At 40.5% G+C, this 20,920-nt stretch overlaps 1 protein-coding gene across 3 annotated transcripts in view; it reads right to left on the minus strand.

Moving 5' to 3' along the window:
* ADCY8 (adenylate cyclase 8) overlaps positions 1-20,920 on the minus strand; it is a 265,567-nt gene that overhangs the window by 108,736 nt on the left and 135,911 nt on the right. For all 3 annotated transcript variants that reach the window (XM_021942625.2, XM_009213592.4, XM_021942626.2), the window contains exons 6-7: positions 20,198-20,356; positions 14,298-14,568 (exon numbers count right to left, since the gene is read on the minus strand). In XM_021942625.2, the coding sequence (XP_021798317.1) occupies positions 14,298-14,568; positions 20,198-20,356 (430 nt within the window). The remainder of the gene's footprint in view (positions 1-14,297; positions 14,569-20,197; positions 20,357-20,920) is intronic.

The following is a 20,920-nucleotide window of genomic DNA, read 5'->3' on the forward strand; positions in this document are numbered from 1 at the left end:
GGCCAACTCATTGCTGATATGGGAAAGACCTAGAGAGAACGTCAAGCTCAGCAATCTCAAGGCACGGCTGTGCAGCTTCTGTCTTTCATGCTGAGATGTCTTAATCTTTCCCAGAGACTCTGCTTGTTTTCAGTTTCAGGCTGGAATCTGCATTCAGAAATAGGTAGGGCCAATAGCTTCCCCAACCTATTCCTGGAGCATGCTTCCATTACCCCCGTGGCAGCATGTTTCTGTGCCTAACTTGGAAGCTTCTGTACATCTCTTTTAAACTGGCTGCCTGCAGCCTTTGGGTTATGGAAAAGGCAGAGGTTCCACCTTTTAGTTCTTATGAACTTCCTATGTCCTGCCAGATACAAGAAAAACAGTGAGCCTAAGTAAGAGTACCCCAACAGTACACATTACAGCAATTCTTTCTCTACTGTTTGCTAAAATGCCAGCCCAACCCCTGGAAGAGAAGCCTTCTACTTTCAAAAGGGTTATTTTGTGTTCTTTTTTTGACAAATTATAATAATATACAATTATATGGTACATTGTGATATGATATATGAATATGTTGTACAATCATTGGATTAACCTAGTTAATATGTCCATCATCTTAAATACTTATCATTTATTCTTAAGAAAGCTTATACCTTGGGAAAGCTTCAAGGTGATCTAGTCTACAATGGTTTGCATTGAGGACCTCAGGAGAATGCTTGTTATATTTGAAAATGGCACAATTTTTTTTCTCTCAAATCTGGGAATGGGGAGATGTGAGATGAAATATTTTCCTAGTAAGAAAGTGCTAAGTGGTATTTGAGTAAACATTGACTTGGAGAGCCCTTGATAAAACATCCACATGAGATCTCCAAGACCCTGTCTTATAACAAGTTTTCCTTCTTGTGGGAGTGGAGGTGCTAGTGAATAGGACGATTTCCCATAAGCAAGGTATGTTAGTTAAGATTGTTGCAACTTTTCCTGTCTATACTAAGAGAAAATGAAACGGTACAACCAAATGATCTGTTTGATGCTTTTTTAGTTAGAAATCATGCTTACTTTTCCTTTTATTTTTTGAATATTTATGTCACTGTAATCGGTTTTCCAAGAAAAGCAAATGAATGTTTAACGAGATCTTATTGTGGGAGGAGGTCTGTGGGATTCTGCTTTGGAAAGCGGTTTAAGTAATTTTCATAATAGTCTCATAGCTTCTGCTCCAGGAAACGATATAACAAGGGTCAGAATGTCCATTCTGTTGAAATATTAGCCTAGACATTTCTAATAAGCCTACTGTAGGACTTCAGCACCCCTCTGTTGTCTGGTTTCCCAGTTATGAGTAAACAATGTCAGTCTGGGGCTTAGGCCATTTGGAAAATTGTTGCTTCCCATCTTTAGGCAGAATTGGAAGTTTCCAACCATTGCCTGGATGCTAACTTTGATAGGGATGAAGGAATCTGTGAAATCCTTTGATGGACTTTTGTTCCTTGGTGTCCTGAAATTTCAGTCTATGAATGAAGAAAATAAAACAATGGCAGGGGAGGAGCCCCTAGCTCTGGCTGATACCACAGCAGGCACTTACTCATTTGCGACTCATTTGAACCCCACAACCTCACGCTTGGCTTTTCAAATAATATTGGCAAACTGGAGCATGAAAACAGTTTACTCATTTGGGGGTTTAGGTCCCAGGATATTCAAGCACAATGCTAGGTTGTCTTCCTGGTGTGCTTTGCCTGACATTACATGCCTCGCCTCTTGCTTCAGTTCAACCTACTTCTGGGTCATGGCTTTAGACCCAGATGTACTCTCCTGGTTCTCTTGAGATGTGATGTGGGCAGGTGGTCAGCTGTGGCTTGTCTCCAGGCTCAACCACAATTCCAGATGATTGGGCAGAGCTCTCAGGATAAGAAGACTCAGACCTCACAGAGGGAGTTACCAACATTCTGGATGTTCTCCCTTAGATTTGGCCTGAGGACTCCAGCCAGATTAACTTGGGTCAAGTGGGGTCTGACAATGATCCCCTCCTGCCTGAGAAGCTTGCCTAACTCTGTTTCACCCGTCTATTAGCGAATCCTAGACGCTTGCCTCTGATATCATTCTTTGGGCTCCTTAAAAAGAAGATTCTCATCTCAGTTTGGGAAATGTGATTATGACTGAGACATTACACACTTGGGTCATTTTTTTAAATCAAAAAATGTTGTTAAACTTCTGCAGAATTGGAGGAAACAGAACTTGGCACACTCATTTAGATCTGACCACTTTGACGCCATACGATTTGAGGCAAATTGTCAATTGAATTGAATTTTTAACTTTTAAAGTATCACATCCGTAGTAATGTGTGGAACAGATATGCAAACTCCAAAACGGACTTCATCTTGGGATTAGGGATGGTATAAGTGCTGGGATAAGGTATGATCTAGGAATGGAGGCAAGATTTCTGCCAGGATTCACGTGGGACTCGTAAGTAGGGGAGAGAGAAACTGAAACGTCAGTGGTTTGTTCATAGGGCCACAGGGTAGGTGTGAATTGAAATATCTCCTAGCACTGCATTAGCTGGGTTGAAATGTCATTGGCTGTGGTTGGTGAGATGACCACTATCCTGTTGACTGAATGACCTTGGGTTGGCAACTGGAGAATTTTAGCTCAGGAAATGAATAAACAAACATATATCCAGATCTACGTTACTCTATTTTCTTGTGAACAACAAAGATGGGATTTTTTTAGAAGTGTCAATGCCATGGGGAAAAGAAGGGGTGTGTGTGTGTGTGTGTGTGCATGTTTATATGTGTGTGTGTTTGTGGGTGTGCATGTTTGTGTGTTTTGTGGGTGTGCAATCTGTGTGTGCATGTTTATATGTGTGTGTGTGTTGGGGTGTGCATGTTGATGTGTGTGTGTTTGTGGGTGTGCATGTTTACATTTGTGTGTTTGTGGGTGTGCATGTTTATGTGTGTGTGTTTGTGGTTGTGTTTTCTTAATAGAAATTTTGGGAAAATTGAAATAGAATTATTTAAATTTTTAGCTTTGAAGGTTCAGAAGTAACTTTTAATTTAGGCAGATGAAAAACTTACACCTTGGGTTGCTGATAAATTGCTCATGTTTGGTGTTTTAAATTTCTCAGTATGAGTTTTTTCAGACCCCTCTTATACAATTTACTAATCAAATGTAGTTATTAATGCTTTCCTTAATTTAGTTCCAACGGAGCAACAAATTACTGACCTTCAAGAATCCGCATCTCTTACTTTTCACCAGCTGTGTCAGGGCAAAACCAGGAAAAGAAGAAACCATCTACGTTAGAGCTAAATTGCTACATCTTTGGAGTTGTGGCTTCTACTTCCTTTTACCCTAACCTTCCCAACACACATATTTCTATAAGAATGTGTAATTCGTTTAGCTTTTCTGGCTTTTTATTATCCCGAGTGTTCATTTCCAGGCTTATCACTTATGAGTGGTCCTGTGTTTAAGTCTTCCCAAGACATGAAGTCCAGAGTGGGTGATACTGCATACAATGTATCCAAAGTCCTTACCATCTCACAGTGTGACATGATTCTTTAGGGGACTAAAGATAACATAAAAGTCACAGAGTGGGGGCCAGGCGCAGTGGCTCACACCTGTAATCCCAGCACTTTGGGAGGCCGAGGTGGGTGGATCACGAGGTCAGGAGATGGAGACCATCCTGGCTAACACGGTGAAACCCCGTCTCTACTAAAAATACAAAATATTATCCAGCCGGAGGTGGTGGCGGGCGCCTGTAGTCCCAGCTACTCCAGAGGCTGAGACAGGAGAATGGCATGAACCTGGGAGGCGGAGCTTGCAGCAAGCCGAGATAACACCACTGCAGTCCAGCCTGGGCAACAGAGCGAGACTCCGTCTCGAAAAAGAAAAAAAAAAAGTCACAGAGTAGGAAGAGACACTGCCAAATCTAGTGGTGCATAACCTGAAATTCACAACAGTAGTTTGGGAATCCTTGAGACAGAAGAGGACCTTGCAAAAACTTCCATCCATACTGTATGCTTACTGAAGATAAGCTACTGTAAGTCTCTTTTGACACAAGGTGTCAAAATAAGTACATATATAAGTAACCAGGATGAGGCTGTTCAGGCCAACAAAAATAGCAGTTATCTTTTCTCTGGCTAGAATTCAGTCACTTTAGAGTGGGGAGACCCAGGTGTCTGTGTAGAGCAGGAAAACTGGTGGATCAGGGCACATATAAAATTACTTGAAAAATGGGAATGAAAAGTCACTCACATCAAATGCAATTTTGCTTGGAAAGAAAAATCTTCCTCGATATGAACTGCACTGTGTCAAACAATAAAAGTTACACTTGGTGGCAAAGAGATGAGAGCAATCCTGGTGTAGCTCAGTGAAGACATTTTACACTGAAGAATCTGAGCCCAGTCCTTGGCAAAGTGAACACCAAGATTGACAGAAAATAAATCCCACTTCTTTGTTTTCAAATTGAGGAACTAAGTTAGGGGAAAAGAATCCAGATTTTTGCTTTTTCTCTTCCTACCTATCTTCTCATATTTAAAATATCATACATTTTCCCCTTCACATATTTAAAGTGCTATACATTTATTAGTTCTTGTTTGTCAGCCCACAGTTTTATGACTCCCCATACAACATCTCAATATCTCATAAAATAAGAGTCCAATTCGCTTGTTTAGAAAAGTTTTAGCGGGTTATCAGCCATGGGAGTAACCGTGGCTGCATGATGCATGATGTATGCTTGACAACCTAAATGTATACTTTTCAGGTCTGTGGTTCTACATAAGCCTCAATCCTATCTCTACCTTTATCTCTTCTACCTTAGTCTACCCCAGGAACTTCAGAGAAAGGAAGGATAATGAGTCAAAGCAAATGGATCAAATTGCCTACTTAATCCATTCAGTGTTCTCTGGAAAGCTTCAAATGCACTTGTCTTTTGAAACAGAATGAAAAACCAGATCCCACTAATGATTCTCCCTGGCTGAACTCAGCAGCTATCCTCAGAGTCAGGGCTAAGGACAGCCTGGGGAGTTTTATTGTCAGAAAAAGCCATGTTACCGGAAGAATGCAGCTTGACTTCAGGAAAATTTCCAAAGCTTTCCATGTTCTTGACCCTAAGTCTGCAAATGTCTTATCTAATAAACATCAAAACGCAATCTGATGTTAAAAAAATTACCTGTAGGGAAAAATATGCCTGTGATTCTCTGCATATTTGTATTGAATATGAACAATTAGATATCCTGTAACTTATCACAGAAGCAGTTACCTTTGAAAACACACCTTTCTAAAGATCAAGATTCAGTATTTCAGGTGTTTTTAGGGGGAGGAATTTCAGAAATTTCAGGTCAGAATTCCCTGTAGGGAAAGAAAAGTCAGTGCTTTGGTCTTGAGCAAAGAAACCCAGGCTGAGATGGTGGACTTGCTTTTTCTCTCGTTCTAAGGTTTTTTTTTTTTGAGACAGAGTCTCGCTCTGTCGCCGGGGCTGTAGTGCAGTGGCCGGATCTCAGCTCACTGCAAGCTCCGCCTCCCGGGTTCAGGCCATTCTCTTGCCTCAGCCTCCCGAGTAGCTGCGACTACAGGCACCTGCCACCTCGCCCGGCTAGTTTTTTCGTATTTTTAGTAAAGATGGGTTTTCACCGTGTTAGCCAGGATGGTCTCAATCTCCTGACCTCGTGATCCACCCGTCTCGGCCTCCCAAAGTGCTGGGATTACAGGTGTGAGCCACTGCGCCCAGCCTTGTTCTAAGGTCTTGTTCCCTCATTCTTGGCTTAGTTCCTGCTTGCCTGTAGATCTCAGCTTAAGGTATTTCCTGATTAACTCAGATCAATTTTCCCTCATCTACTACTCTGTTCTGCAATAATTGTAACAATGTTCACAGTGAGCCTGCTGACCTCTTAGTAGCACCACCAAACTAAGCTCTAGAGTGCTTGCCCCACCTTCATTTCTCTATCCCCAGAGCCTGGAACTTTACTGGGGTTTCTCAGTAAGCTGTTGATAAATGCATGTCTGAATGAATGAATGAACAAATAAGCATTTTGATAGGATTGCCTTTCTCAAGCTGAATGATAAAAGTAAAATGAGTTTGAATTTAAAGAGTGCATTTTTTTGCATGTCTTCATATTCACAAAAAAGGGGCCTGCCACTTAGTTTGAATCCACCATTTAGGGGCAGAAACAAGAAGGAAAGAAATCAAATCCCAGGGAACAGTATCACTCAATAAGAGAACATAATGACCCTAGTGAAAACAGGAGCTTGAAAGCAGGCAAAGTGTGATGATGTCTGTAACGATGTTTGGGTGTTTATCTACATAAAATCATAACTCAGGTATCCGAAATGCTTAGAGAAAAGGGTAAATTTCATTCCCTAGTTAGGTAAGATTTTACCTCAAATACTTTTTAATTTTTTTTTCTTTAACTCCTGTTGCTGAATTTGGTATTCATGTTTTAAGACAGTTCACCAGGATAAGCATAGCTGTTATCCTACAGTAAGATAACTGTAAACAGTGGATGTCCCCATAGCTTCCTGGTAAATTATTTATGGATGGTAGAATTCTGAAGTGTATGTGGCTCACCAGTATGGCCACAGTCTCGCAGCCTGTGTCTGAGGTAAGGAAATTGAATAGGGCAATGTCAGAGCTGAAAGGAATTGATGGATCATCCAGTCCAGTTTTGCTATTGTACAAATGAGGACACCGAGCCTTGGAGGGCAGAAGTGGTTGTCCAAGGTCTCTTAGTAGCAAGTGGACAAATCTGGCTCCAACTCAGTCCTGCTCAGTTTCTATTCAGGCCCTTCCACTATCATATGTGCAGATTTTGAATCCTGCAGAGATTTACTCAAAGATCACAAGACTCACAGCCTACAGAATTAACCAGTTCACTCTGAGGAGCCTGAGGCTCAGCATTGGATCCACAAGGAGGTCTTAATCAGGACGGTGATCAGATGAGAATTCTTCCTTTTCTTCTAATAAATACAGGGAACAGGATCTAAGAAAAGTCCCAGCTGGAATTGGTGAAGATATAGTAACCTAAATATATTCTTTGACCATGCTCGCCAACCCAGCCAGCCTCCACTCTCTTCACATTTCCTTTTCTTCTGGTCTCAACACCTGCCAACTCAAGTGGGACTAAGTCAAATGGTTGTTTGTTTGCTTTACTACTAGGCACATGTGAGAGGCTGCCTAGTGTTGCCTTTTTCCAGGCAAACAATCATCATGCCAGGACACTCAGGCAATTAGATCCTTCTTGGTTGGGTAGGATTTCCAAAATTTAGCTGGAGCAGAATCTGGTCATTTCCTGATGTTTTCATATAAAATTTCTAAATAGCTCTGGTGAGTAACTCAAATATATGAGACCCATATATATGAGAGGGTGAATACATGTACATACACATACACACCCCACACATACATACACATATACACACACCACACACACACATATATACACACTACACACACACACACCACACCACACATACATACACATAGACATACATACCACACACACATATATATGCACTACACACACACCACCCCACACATACATACACATATACATACACACCACACACGCATATATACATACTACACACACCACACATACATACATATACATACACACCACACACGCACATATACATAATACTACACACACCACACATACATACACATATACATACACACCACACACGCACATATACATACTACACACACCACACATACATACACATATACATACACACCACACACGCACATATACACACTACACACACACCACACCACACATACATACACATATACATACACACCACACACACATATATACACACTACACACACATCCACACCACACATACATACACATATACATACACACCACACGCATATATACACACTACACACACACTACACCACACATACATACACACCACACACACACCACATCACACACATACACACCATGCATGTATATCACATACATATACATATACACACGCCACATGTACATACACACACACACATACACCACACACTACATGCCTACCACACATAGATATATACTTGCACACAACACACACAGCCACACGTGGAAAGCAAATACTTTTCATTGCCTGGAATATAGATAAACATCCACAAGGTCACCAACACTGATAGCAGTAGAGAACTTTACACATGTATAAACACACTCCACACCTATACACATCACACACACACACACACACCACTCACATCCACACACCCCACATCATACACACATACACACATACATCACACACATACATCACATACATATATGTGCATACATACCACACATATATACACATATACACACATATCACACACATACCCCATACCACAAATATATACATATATCACACCACATACACATACACAGCAATGTACATAAAACATACACATGTAAACACCACACACGTACACCACATACATACCACACACCTATACATGCACACTACACATATACACACCGTGTACATAAACACATAACACACACCACACCACACACATATTCACACACACTACACGCACAACACACACAAATACTCACTCACCTTCTGAGACTGACGGATGACCTGAAAACAAGGTAGAAGGTGACACCCAGCATATATCTTCAGGCCACAAAGAGGGAAGCAGTGTGAACTGATGGAAAGCATGGGGCTTTTGGAGTCAGATATATGGGGCTCTAATTCCATCTCTGTTATTTACCTGCAATGTGTCCTTCAGGGAATTAATCAATTCTCTCTGAATCCCAGTTTTCCCATTTGTGAAGTAGGCACATCACACTTACCCTGTAAGGCTGGTGTGAGAATTAAGTGGAAAAACATGTGCACACCACTCCCGACATGCTACCTGTCCCAAAGCTCTGTACTCCTGTCAGTGTTGGTGACCTCGTGGATGTTTATCTATATTCCAGGCAATGAAGTGTGTTTGCTTTCCATTTGTTACATGGAGATAGAAATTCCATCTGTCTTTATAATCCTCACTGGAAACACATTAATTTCAAGATAACAAAAATGCCTCAAATCAGTCTATTGTGTAGAAATGACTAAAATATACAATGCAGGTACCAGTTGTGTACTTTTCTCCATGTGACTCTTTTAAAAGACCTAGCGGAGTAACAGAAACATGGCTGGATTCTCGGGCCGTAATAAATGTGAAAGGGATTGATGGGATGAAGATGATTCCACAACATAGGGAAACAAATTCTAGGCTCTGCAAAGGGTCCTCGCTTCTAAAAGAGTAGCCTCCGTTCTCTTGGCATATCACTTGTCATAAAAATCCAGTTAAAATGATTACTATCCTTCACGCAACACATTTTATAGCTACATAAGAACCTTTGGTATCTTCTTGAAAATCTGAAGTCTAAGATGGATTTTTTTTTTCTTCTAAGTCTGCTCTTGCCCTGACAGTCCATTCTTCACAGGCAGCCAAAGTGATCCCTTAAAAATCTAATTGAGAGCACATCACTGCCCCGCTTATAACCTTTCTTTCACTTCTCCTGGAATAAAATCCATCAACAAGGCTTGCCGGATGGAGGTCCCAGCCCCCTTAGCTCCATCTGTTACCCCTTTTCCCTGCTCATTATGCTCTAGATACTTGGGCCTTTTTGCTGTTCTAACACACTAAACTCTTTTCTACCTCAGGGTGTCTGTACTGCTTTTCCTCTGTTTAGAATGCTCTTTTCCTGCTTATTTGCATGAGGGTCCTTTTAGCACTTGTATTAAATCTTTAGAGAGGTTTAACAATCCCTTCTATATTCTATATATTCCCTGGTCATAGCTCTCTATTTCCTTCATTACACTTACATGTTTTGATTAATTGTCTGCATTCCTCACTCCTTTGAAATGTAAACTCCCGGGCCCAGTGCAGTGGCTCAAGCCTGTAATCCCAGAACTTTGGGAGTCCAAGGCGAGTGGATCATTTGAGGTCAGGAGTTTGTGACCAGCCTGGCCAACATGGTGAAATCCCATTTCTACTAAAAATACCAAAATTAGCCAGGAGTGCTGGCACGTGCCTGTAATCTCAGCTACTTAAGAGGCTGAGTCGGGAGAATCGCTTGAACCCAGGAGGCGGAGGTTGCAGTGAGCTGAGATTGTGCCATTGCACTCCAGCCTGGGCGACAGAGTGAAATTCCGTCTCAAAAAAAAAAAAAAAAAGAAAAGAAAAGAAAAGAGAAATATAAGCTCCTGGAGGACAGGGATTCATTATTGGATCCTCAGTATGTAGTACACTTGAATAGCTGTTAAATAACAGAAGGAACAATAGCTCAAGCCCAGATATAGATTTTACTCAGAGCAATATAAATATAAACATAAAGGAAACTATAACCTTTATGATAAGGATCCTGTTCTTGTCTTCCTTTCATTTCCAATGTTATCTTTACACTGAGAGATTTAATGTCCATGTTGATAACTCATTTAATAATCTAGCCTTGAACTTCCTGGATATTCTCCCCTAGATGTGAAATTTTTCACTCTTGATCTACTTCAACCATCTCCTTCTACTTTTAAAATCTTAAGTTCCAATAGTCCACCTGTGATCATAAACTTCTTGCCTTTTAGTTTTCTTACTTTCATTTCACCTGGAAACTCAAGGCATAGGGAGTCTCACTTGGATCTGAGTGAGGGTTCAGGAAACCAAGGCATCAAATTAAGAGGCAGAGCATCTGCACCTGTCAGGGGGCAGGGATGTAAAAGGGCATGGGTGCTCAGGATGTCCAAGAGCAAAACTTGGATACCAGAACGCAGTCAAACCAACAATTTTAACCCAAACGTATACAGATACAGGGGCAGAGAAGACACAGCATCAAAACCAGTTTCTGTCAGGCAGACAGAAACTGGAAGACTCACATAAGGGGCCAGAGATAATGATTGGTGATTTTCATTGCTTCCCCAAGCTATCTGCAAACTACTGGAATGGGTAGAGGGAAGGGAACAGGGGTGGAACTGGAGTTCTTGGAAACCCAGAGCCACCGCTTACCAATTATGATGACTTGGCTTCTGACTCTACCATCTCACCAGATCTGCCTCTTGCCAATGATGTCCTTCAATCCAGTTCCAATAGGCAGCTTTCAGTCTTCATTTTCCTGGGCCTCTTGTCTCCATTGGACTTTGCTGATGGCCCCTTCCTTCTCAAAATGCCATACTCTCTAGGCTTCCATGACACCACATTCCCTAGTTCTCTTCTGACCACTTTGACTGCTTCTTCTCTGTCTCTGCCAAGGAATACTGACTCTCTTTCACCTTCCAACTTGTGTTCCTCAAGGTCTGCTTGTGTCTTCTTGTTCCTTAATTTTACTGATTCTTAACAGCGATCTCTTTCACTGCCATGTCTTCTACTAACTCCAAAATTCTCGTGACTATGAATACCAAATTCACATCTCTTGCACAGTTCTTTTATGCCTGAGTTTCAGAAATGCACGATCACTCTCCCTGGATTTTTCCCAGACACCTTAAGCTCAACATGTCCCAAAGAGAATTCCTAGTCTTCCTCACACAATCTCCTATTCTAATACTGCTTATTTTAGTTGGAAGTTCTATCATCCACGCAGTCACCCAAGCAAAAAATCTAGAATTCAAACCTGACTGGTTCCTCTCCCTCACTACCCATATCTATCATTTAATTCACTCATTCAACAAACTTTAATCAAGCCCTGTGATTTACCAGGTATTGTTCTAATTGTGGGCTAAATTGTGGTAAGTGAAACGGATATAATTTCTATCTTCATTAAGAATATCAACTACTGGATGACTTTGTCTCTAAAGTGATTTTTTTCCCCAGCCCTCCTCTTTTTTTTTTTTTTTTTTTTTTAAACTAGCAGTAGTTGGCTTGTAATAGATGCTCAATTAATCCTTATTGAATGAATGAATACATGAGGATGTAACTATCTGAACATCTGCTGTCTACATAGCACAGAATATGACACAGCAATTTGATGCCATTAAACATATTTCTAAGCACACATTATGAATCAATAGAAGCCAAAACATCTGGCCAATTTAGCTGGAATACCCCCAGTGAAGCATTAGTATGCTTTATCTGTGTTATGCAAACACTCAGATGGTCGGGGCTTCCGTGGAATTGACTGGGTGTTTTGGCACAGCATAGGCTCAGCCAGACCAGTCTTGATCTCTTCCAGGGACAAATTATGTCTCTGAATTGCACATATGGCTCACTGACTTCTAGAGTTAGGCATAAGTACAAACACTGAATACTTGTGACTGTTTTAATAGGCTTAGTAATTTCCAAAATATTATTGGTGGCACGTGGTTATTCATGAATATCAGCACACATTCACTGGCTCTTCAGTCTGAAGGCATCAAAATGAATTCAGATTATTCGTGCTGAAGATGGCACAGATGGGTTACATCCAGGCAAAACTTGGGTATCATAAAAAATACATGGTATGATTAAACAAGAATAACAATCTCTAGCTAATAATGACATCTCGTATAATAGGTATTTGGTGGCATCAGGAAATATCTTTAGGAAATCAGCAAATAAATATTTCAAGTACTCCTATACAATTTAATCAGATCAATCAACTGTAGAATAAAACCAAGAACCTCCACCTCCCTCTTCTTGGCTCTCAGTTATTAGTAGCAAGTTCATGTACAATACAGATTAGAACATTAACGAATTATCTTAATTCCTACAATCAGTTTAACTGGAGAGAGATTCCTCAAAAATAAAAAAGACAAAACAAAAACTGAAACTGAGAGAGACAACTTTATGCTGAGGTCTTCAGGATGAGGCATGCATTTCTTTCTCTTTAAATAATCAGCATTCAGACCCAAGCTAACAACAGGCAAAAGCAGCAGAGAAGGCACTGTCAGCTGGTCATGCACCCACTCCAGGAAGTATATAACACCATTATTTTATAAAACAGCAAACTGTACCATGCATACCAACTCAGAGATGGAAAGAAACTAGGCATTGCAATCAGTTATGACTTGTGTGGGCATGATAATTTTGGGGTGAAATTAAACACTCATAAAAAAGCTGTCAAAGACCTAAGAGTCAACTCTTGCAAGGCATGCAGCCTAGATTCAACCTGCAGCTTTTCCCAGTGGAATCTGGCCCACATTTTCTCATAGTTCCTCCCTCACAGATCCAGAAAGAAACCAGATAGCCTAGTCTCAGAGTGCCCCATCAAACTTTCAAATGCAGAAGAAAGAGGGGAGACTGTCAGCATTTTAACCTTTTCCATTTAAAAAATTTTTAGGCAGACAGATTTTTCTTACCTACAAGTTAATGAGAAATGTTCAGGTCTATGGAATTTAAAAATTAACCCTTATATGTCTTCATAAAACTCCAGACACTATTGGCTGGGTACTTCATGGTACTCTCAGCTTCTGCGTGGTTGAGGATCTTGTCAGAAACTGTCAGATAACTGTTAGATAAGTGTTATATATTGGCTATCTTTATTTCTTTCTCTAAAAATGTATAGTACAGTCACACCATTGAACTTACATGAATTCAACTAAATGTGCTGTGTCTAAGAGGTAAAAGGGAAAATCCATGTTAGAGCAGGTAATTTTGCCACGGCTCTGAGCAAGCATTCTGGGAGAACAGAATCTCTGTGTCCACCTTGGTTCTTGACCTGGCTCAGCCTCAGTTCTCTAAGTGCCTCTTGGAATCTGAGCATCTCATTGGGTTTAATGTGATTTCAATATTTGAATAAATTATTTAAAAATAATTTTGGTTATTGGTGATCTACTCCTTATGTACTGACTTTGTAGCTCTGTCCTTCATAGAAGATGCAAATCCGTGTTATATAAAAATAGAATCATGTGGGCAGCTTTGAAATTGCATGCTCCTACTGAACTCCCTGACTCCGACCACTTGGTGCTACTTTCCTGTTTCCAAATCAGCAGTGCCCTCCTGATTTTGAATCTCAGAGGGCGATGCAGGACTGATGATGGTCAGCTACCGAAAAAGGGACATTATCATGTACTTGACCCTCCCCTTTAGTTTAATAACAGGGAGTTTATTTTTCCCAACATGAGTGGTTTTTTGGTAAAATTACAATTCCGCTTCACATAATATTTATTTTTAGCTAGGTTACAAAAAAAAAAAAAAAAAAAAAAAGAGAGAGAGAGAGAGAAGGTGTTAGGAACCCTCTGGCATTTCTGGCATTTCCTGAAATTGCACAGGAGGTTAATTCTGTCCTGAGGAGACACAGAGATAGTTTGATCATTTGCAATTATGGTGCTCATTGGAGAAAAGGTTAAAGATGAATCAGTTTTCTCTGAGGCGTCTGGATTGGAGATGCACACGAGCATGCATTCATGGCCAAGCAGAAGGAGGAAGAGAGGACTTACATTCTGTTTCCCCACGATATTATCAAAGGGTAGCTCAGGGCTCCAGGATCCTTCAGTGAACGTGGCCCCACTGTTTCTCCGGTCTGAGGAGCTCACTGACTCCTTGACGATATCTTCAGGCAAGGACAGCAGGCTGTCCTCAGGCTGCTTAATTAAATAAGTCTCGATATTATGCTTCCTCAGGAATTCATTCCTCTCTTTACCGTGACCCTCTTCCACGTTATAGTCACCGTTGAGGCAGTCCAGCGTGGCTTTGGAAATGTGAATCCTCCTGTGTGTAGAAGGCATAGGTCATTACACACTCCTGATGTTGCCTGCAAAGGCTATATATTTTTTGTCCTGTATTATTAGGACATGTCCTCAAGGACAATATTTGTCTTCCTAAAAAGTAGAAAGAATAAAATAAAATAGAAGCATAAATTCATGAGCACAGTATCACGGACATCGCCCCAAGAGGCACTGTTGCCTCTGATAAAATACAGCCCTTCTGAGCGACACCTAAGCACATCTTTTGGCTCTTCTTATGATTGTCAGCCTGATCCCAGCAAACTTTACAAAACAGTGATTTTTTTTTTTTCAGTGGTGTTGATTATATCGGAAAAACAAGTGCTGCAAATGTTTCTGAAACCCAGTGGCAATTATTATCCAAATCACCAAGCAAAAACAGTTCTTTCATCGTCTTGGAACCTGTCCTAGCATTTCAGTCTTCGTGTATTTGTATCTTGTTTCTCCAACTTGTCTATATTCTTCTCAAGGGTGATTCTGATAAGTCCATAGGGCTCCACTGAGGGTCCTTTGGGAAAACCACTTTGGGTGCAATTTCCCCTATAACATGTATACTATAAGGAGCAAAGAACAAAGCTGTGGACATGTGCAGGCTGGCAGCTGACTGGGCTCACTCACAAGTGAAGTGACTCATGGCTGCACAATTGTCAGCCACCGTAGCTCATGACTCAGGCTTCTTTTTTAGCAAAATAACATATGACATCAGGGCCTTGAGGATTGAACTTGATTCATGGAAATTTCACATGGTAAATTCTTCTGGGGAAGAGTTTTTCTGTCCTCATAACTGTCTAACTCAATCAGACTACTTATTGGGTTATAATGTGGTCTGGGTAGACCAGCAAGGCAAGGTGGTTACAAACATGGACTTTGTTGCTAGATCTCCTGGATTCAAACCCAGCTCTGCCACTTGCCAGCTGAGAGATCTTGGGCAAATTACTTAGCCTTTCTATCAGTCCATTTTCTTACCCGTAATATGGGAAACATAATAGCACCTATCTCTGACCATCATTGTGATTATTACACAATTTGATTTGTGTAAGGCAGTCAAAACAGTGCATGGTACAATATATACACTATAAAAGCAAATATGTAAGTTATTAAGAGTATTCTAAGAAATGCCATTGTCATCATATTACTGTTGTGTATTCCATGCCTCCTCGAGGCTTACAGAAGACTATTGTCAGGCCTTCTGAATAACGACTCCAAGCTTTCATTCTCTGGCTCTATCACTTCAAAGCTCATTTTCTGACACTCCTCTAATATAGCTCTCCTACGCTCTCTCCAGCTATTCAAGTAATTGGCAATTCTCCAGATTCAATGTGCTATTTAATGCTTACTAACAATTTCCTACTGTCCAATTCAGCTCAAAAGTCATTTTCCTAAGTTTACTTTAGTATTCATTTGAATGAAAGAATGCTTAATATTTTGATTGGCTTTTGTAATGCTAAGAATAATACATCCAAGTAAACAGAGAAGTTTTTAAAAAAATTTTAGAGTGGCTTTTAAAAATGCATTGTAGTGGCTCATGCTGAGGAAGCCGAGACAGGTGAATTGCTGGAGCTCAGGAGTTTGAGACCAGCCTGGGCAACATGACAAACACCATCTCTACAAAAAAATACAAAAGTTAGCTGGGCGTGGTGGTGCATGCCTGTACTCCCAGCTACTTGAGAGGCAGAGGTGGGAGGATCACTTGACCCCAGAAAGTTGAAGCTGTAGTGAGCCAAGATCATGGCACTGCACTCCAGCCTGGACAACAAAGTGAGACCCTGTCTTAGAAAAAATAAATAAATTCATTAATTAAATAAAATGCAATTTACTTTTAGCATTAGCTCTGTTACTCCCTCTCATCCTTCTAACCCATTCTGCTAAATCCTTACTTACAGAGAGAATAGTTCATTGCAAAGAACATGTGAAAAAACAGAAAGTACAAACAAATCATTTCTGATAATTTAAGCATGTTCTCCACATCTTCCACGTAAATATCTTGATTGATTTCAAGTGCAAGATGTTAAAAATAAGTGTGTGAAACATGTTTTCGCTCTCTTGAGAAATGTGCTGAATAAATACAAAATATTCCCAAGATGCATTTTGTTAATACATATGAACTCAATAATATTGACCTGGGAGAATAACAGATGGTTTGACCTTCCATGAAATGGAAGTTCTCGCCTGCTTTCTCAGATGAATCTGAGTTAAGACTGGAAGCTTATCTTTTCTCCTAGGCAAAATGAACCTGGTAGGAGGGTTTTCTAAAGCACCATGGTTGATTTTCTTTTCAGATAAGTAAGTTTGATTTCAACCCCATTTAGTGTTTTCTTTGGATTCTACATTTTTATTATTCTGCTGTCAGTACGTAGGGGGACAAATACTTCCATGTATTAACCCAATATTATGTTTTCACTAGTGAAAGAGATCCTTGCCTTCACTGATTCTTCTGCTGAAGTGCTAATCAATATACACCTAAATGTTTTGGTAGAAACTGGGTTTTATATGTTTCTTTCCAACCTTGCTACTAACTTGAGCTTTGGGGTAAGGCATTTGCAGATGAGATTCTGTAGCTTGCATTTCTTTCTAAGGAAATGTGTCAGTTTTCAGGCAATATTCTCATATATTGAGTTTCAAGTAAACTTGGCATTTTCTGATAAATTTTAATGCTAGGATATAATAAAAGTAGTCATGATACTAAATTAAGACCTAACAATTGTGTAACTCTTGCTTTGCATAAACGTTATCTAGTAGCCAAAGGTATTACTATGTGTCCTATGGATTATCTCATATCATTTCCGTTCTTCAAACAACCGGTATTAGACATTTCTTTGTCTCATTTTGTAGATGCTGAAACTGACCCAGAAGTAACAAGTACATATTTGGCCCCAAATCATATTAGGTATTAGTGGCAGTGCTGGATTGAGATAAGTGCTTTTACTTTCAGTGTCTCTCTACCACCCTGGAACTGTATTATATGGTAACTACTACCACCACAACCACCATTAATATTTACTGAGTACAGGACAAAGGACTTTATATGCATTGTCTCATTTAACACAAGCTCAAAAATGGTGATCTTCATGGTGTAGTACTAAGGCCAGCAGTTTCTACCGGGAACTGGTAGAAAGCATCATCTTGAGTTCCATGCCAGACATACTGACCCAGAAACTCTGCAGGTGGGGCCCAGCAAGCTATGGTTTAATAAGCCCTAGGGTGATTCCAGTGTTGAAATTTGAGAACCATTGTTCTAGAAACCCAAGGTTCAGAGGTGTTAAAGAAGAAGACAATAAAAAAGCAGAAAAATATAAACCAAAACAATATCAAACCATGGTGAGTTTGGAGTCCCGTTTTGACATTCCTACATTTTGCACATTGACAACATCCCATGGCTAAGCAGAGCTGGATGCTATATTGAAGGCTAGACTAAGTGCTTTTTAAGCACAAGCACATTTGAAACTGCATTTTTAAGGCTGATAATGTTTTCAGTCCAAACACAGTGAAGAAACTGGGAAGGGCATGAAGTACTTGCCAACAATCTTCCAGCCTTCATAACTGGTAAGTAGTAAACCCACGGTTCAGACTCATGACTCATGATATTAAAAATAAGGGTGTGAAAGATGATTTAAACTCAGTCACTTTTCTGTTTATTTTTACAAGTTATTTTATTCATTTCTCTTCTCTTTCAACTTTTATTTTAGAATTGGGCAGTATATGTGCAGGCTTGTTACAAAGCATATTGTATGATGCTGAGGTTTGGGGTAAGACGAAACCCTCACACAGGTAGTTAACATAGTACCCAACAGGTAGTTTCTTGTCCCTTGACCCACTCTCTCCCTTCTCCCTCTAGTAGGCCCCAGTGTCTATTCTCGTCTATGTACTCAATGTTTAGCTCCCACTTAGAAGTGAGAACATGTGGTATTTGGTTTTCTGTTTCTGCATTATTTTGCTTAAGATAATTTCTTTCAGCTGCATCCACGTTGCTGCAAAGGACATGATGTCATTCCTTTTTATGGCTTCGTAGTATTCCATAGTGATGTGCTGATTTAAACTTGGTCACTCTTCTGTTTCTTAATGTTATTGAGAACAGTAGCTAAACTGGCTTTCAAATATCAAAGCAGAATCTTACAAACCCCAAAAACATATTCTAAGGTTTGCAAAAGGAATCTGTTGAGTATATGGGCAATTCCCAATTTGGTGATGCTTTTAATATACAGGCCTGGAAACACAGATGAACTGGCTATCTTGTTTGTCTAAATTCAGCAGGTAGTTGCTTGTGGGAAAATCCTAAAGAATGGAAAGATTTAAGAAACCCAGCAGTAACACATCAGGCCTTCCTCAATTCTAAACCTGTCTGACAAACAGCCATGACACACCACATAGAGTGAAGGATCCCCACAAGAATAGTAACTGACCTGGGGCTGTCCCTGCACAGTGTACAAAGTGCTTCATACACATTGCCTGAGGTAATCTTCAGAGGAGACCTGTGAGGTGGATTATGCCCATTTAGCAGATGAGAGAACAAACTCTCATGGAGGAGGAACATAAGTTCACAAGGTAGCAAATCATAAGTATTATTATCTCTCTTCCTGCAGTGGAGAAAGTTAGACTCAGAAGTTAAGCACTGACCTGAGATCACATAGGTAGAGTGATGCAAGCCAAGTTCACACTAAAATCACATGCCAGGTGCTGTGCATGCTTTACACAACTTGCTGAAGATGACAGCGTTTAGCATGGGGCAGAGAGGGAATCCTAGTTACTCTGATTCCACCACTTGTTGTCTTTTTCCCCCATGTTAACATATTACTTGATATTAAACATAATTTGCAAGGAATGATGGCACATACCAGAGAAATCTGTGACTCCAAGGGCAGGTCTAGGGGTAGGGAAAGGAATATGTGGAGGTGCACTATCTCTCTCTCTCTCTCTCTCTCTCTATCATCTATCTATTTATCTATCATTTATCTATCTCCATCCATCCATCCATCCATCATCTTTAAGAAGGAGAGGCTGCAGAAAATCACACTGGCTCACATATATTCGAGATCTTATTAGGTCCAATCTGTGTAAACAGAATCTTGATACGACTTTTCAAGACTTACCTTAGTTGCCGTGGCCTTTGCAGATCACTAGCACCTTTGGGGATCCTATGTCAATCAATCTTGACAGCCAAATTTGAAAAGTTGAGTTTCTAAGGAAGAGCCTGAATTTCCTCACTGAGTCCTAGGTCATGCATGGAAAGTCAGTAGGCCTTAATCCTGGGTGCCCATTAGAATTCACTGAAGAACTTAAAATAGTTCTGCACAGATTTTGCTTTAAATAAACTGGCACAGGGCCTGGACACTAGTATTTTTTAAACGTTCCTTTGGAGATTCCAATGTGCAGCCAAGTCTAAGAACCAATGCTGTGCAGGGCACAGACCTGAACTCCTCAGTGTTATTGTTATTCCGTATCCTTGTTGCCTCTGATGCATTTTACTAGATTTTGGAAGCTAATAGTTGTTTGATGTTTCAATGTCTGGTCTCCTTCCAAATAATTGCTTCCCTGAATTTCTGTAGATGGGAAACCCACTGTCACAAAATGAGCAAATGACAACCATTAAGCATGAAAAGGACTTTGCTTTGTCTTACCCGGGGATTCCTCCAGATTCGAGTTTGTTTGCAATGTCCACATCCCAAGACCAGACATCAAACTGCCACTTCCTTAGTCCCAGAACACCACACAGCACCGAGCCTGAGTGGATTCCAATCCTCATGTCAACATCGTGTTTTGTCCTTGACCGCACATACCTGTTGACATAGGTAAATGGAGAGACACACGTGTAAGACCAGAGTGGGCATCCTCGGCTCTGCGCTTTCAATGTCTCCTCTTCCATGAAGCCTTCTTGGGTTCTTTAATAACTGGAAAGAGTCTCTGAACATCCTTAGCCTTTTATCTGTACTTTTAAGGGCTCTTTGAAACCTTCCTCCAAAACCTGCTGTGTAACCTCTGTCTCAGGGAATGCCACCAGCATCTTTTTCTACCCAACATTAACCTGTGATAGATTATTGATTTCATACTTCATTCCACATTCCATTTCCAACCAAAATGTCAACTGTTTCCTTCTTTCTAGCTCTTCTGTGACTTAGTTCAGACCACCATCATGCCTGAGTCTGGGATCCCTGCCTCAGCCTCACCTCTTTCCAGCCCATACTGTCATGGTTTCCAGTTGCTCCTTCTAAACACAAATGTGACCTCATTACCCCATCACTCTCTTCTGACCTACTTCTTAGAGCTGTGGTCTCTGAAATAGAGTGTTTACATCCCAGGGTTGAGCTGGGTCATCCATTGAGATGCAGGAAGAAAATGTTAGA

The sequence above is a fragment of the Papio anubis genome, chromosome 8 (assembly GCF_008728515.1).
Source record: "Papio anubis isolate 15944 chromosome 8, Panubis1.0, whole genome shotgun sequence".
Lineage (NCBI taxonomy): Eukaryota > Metazoa > Chordata > Mammalia > Primates > Cercopithecidae > Papio > Papio anubis.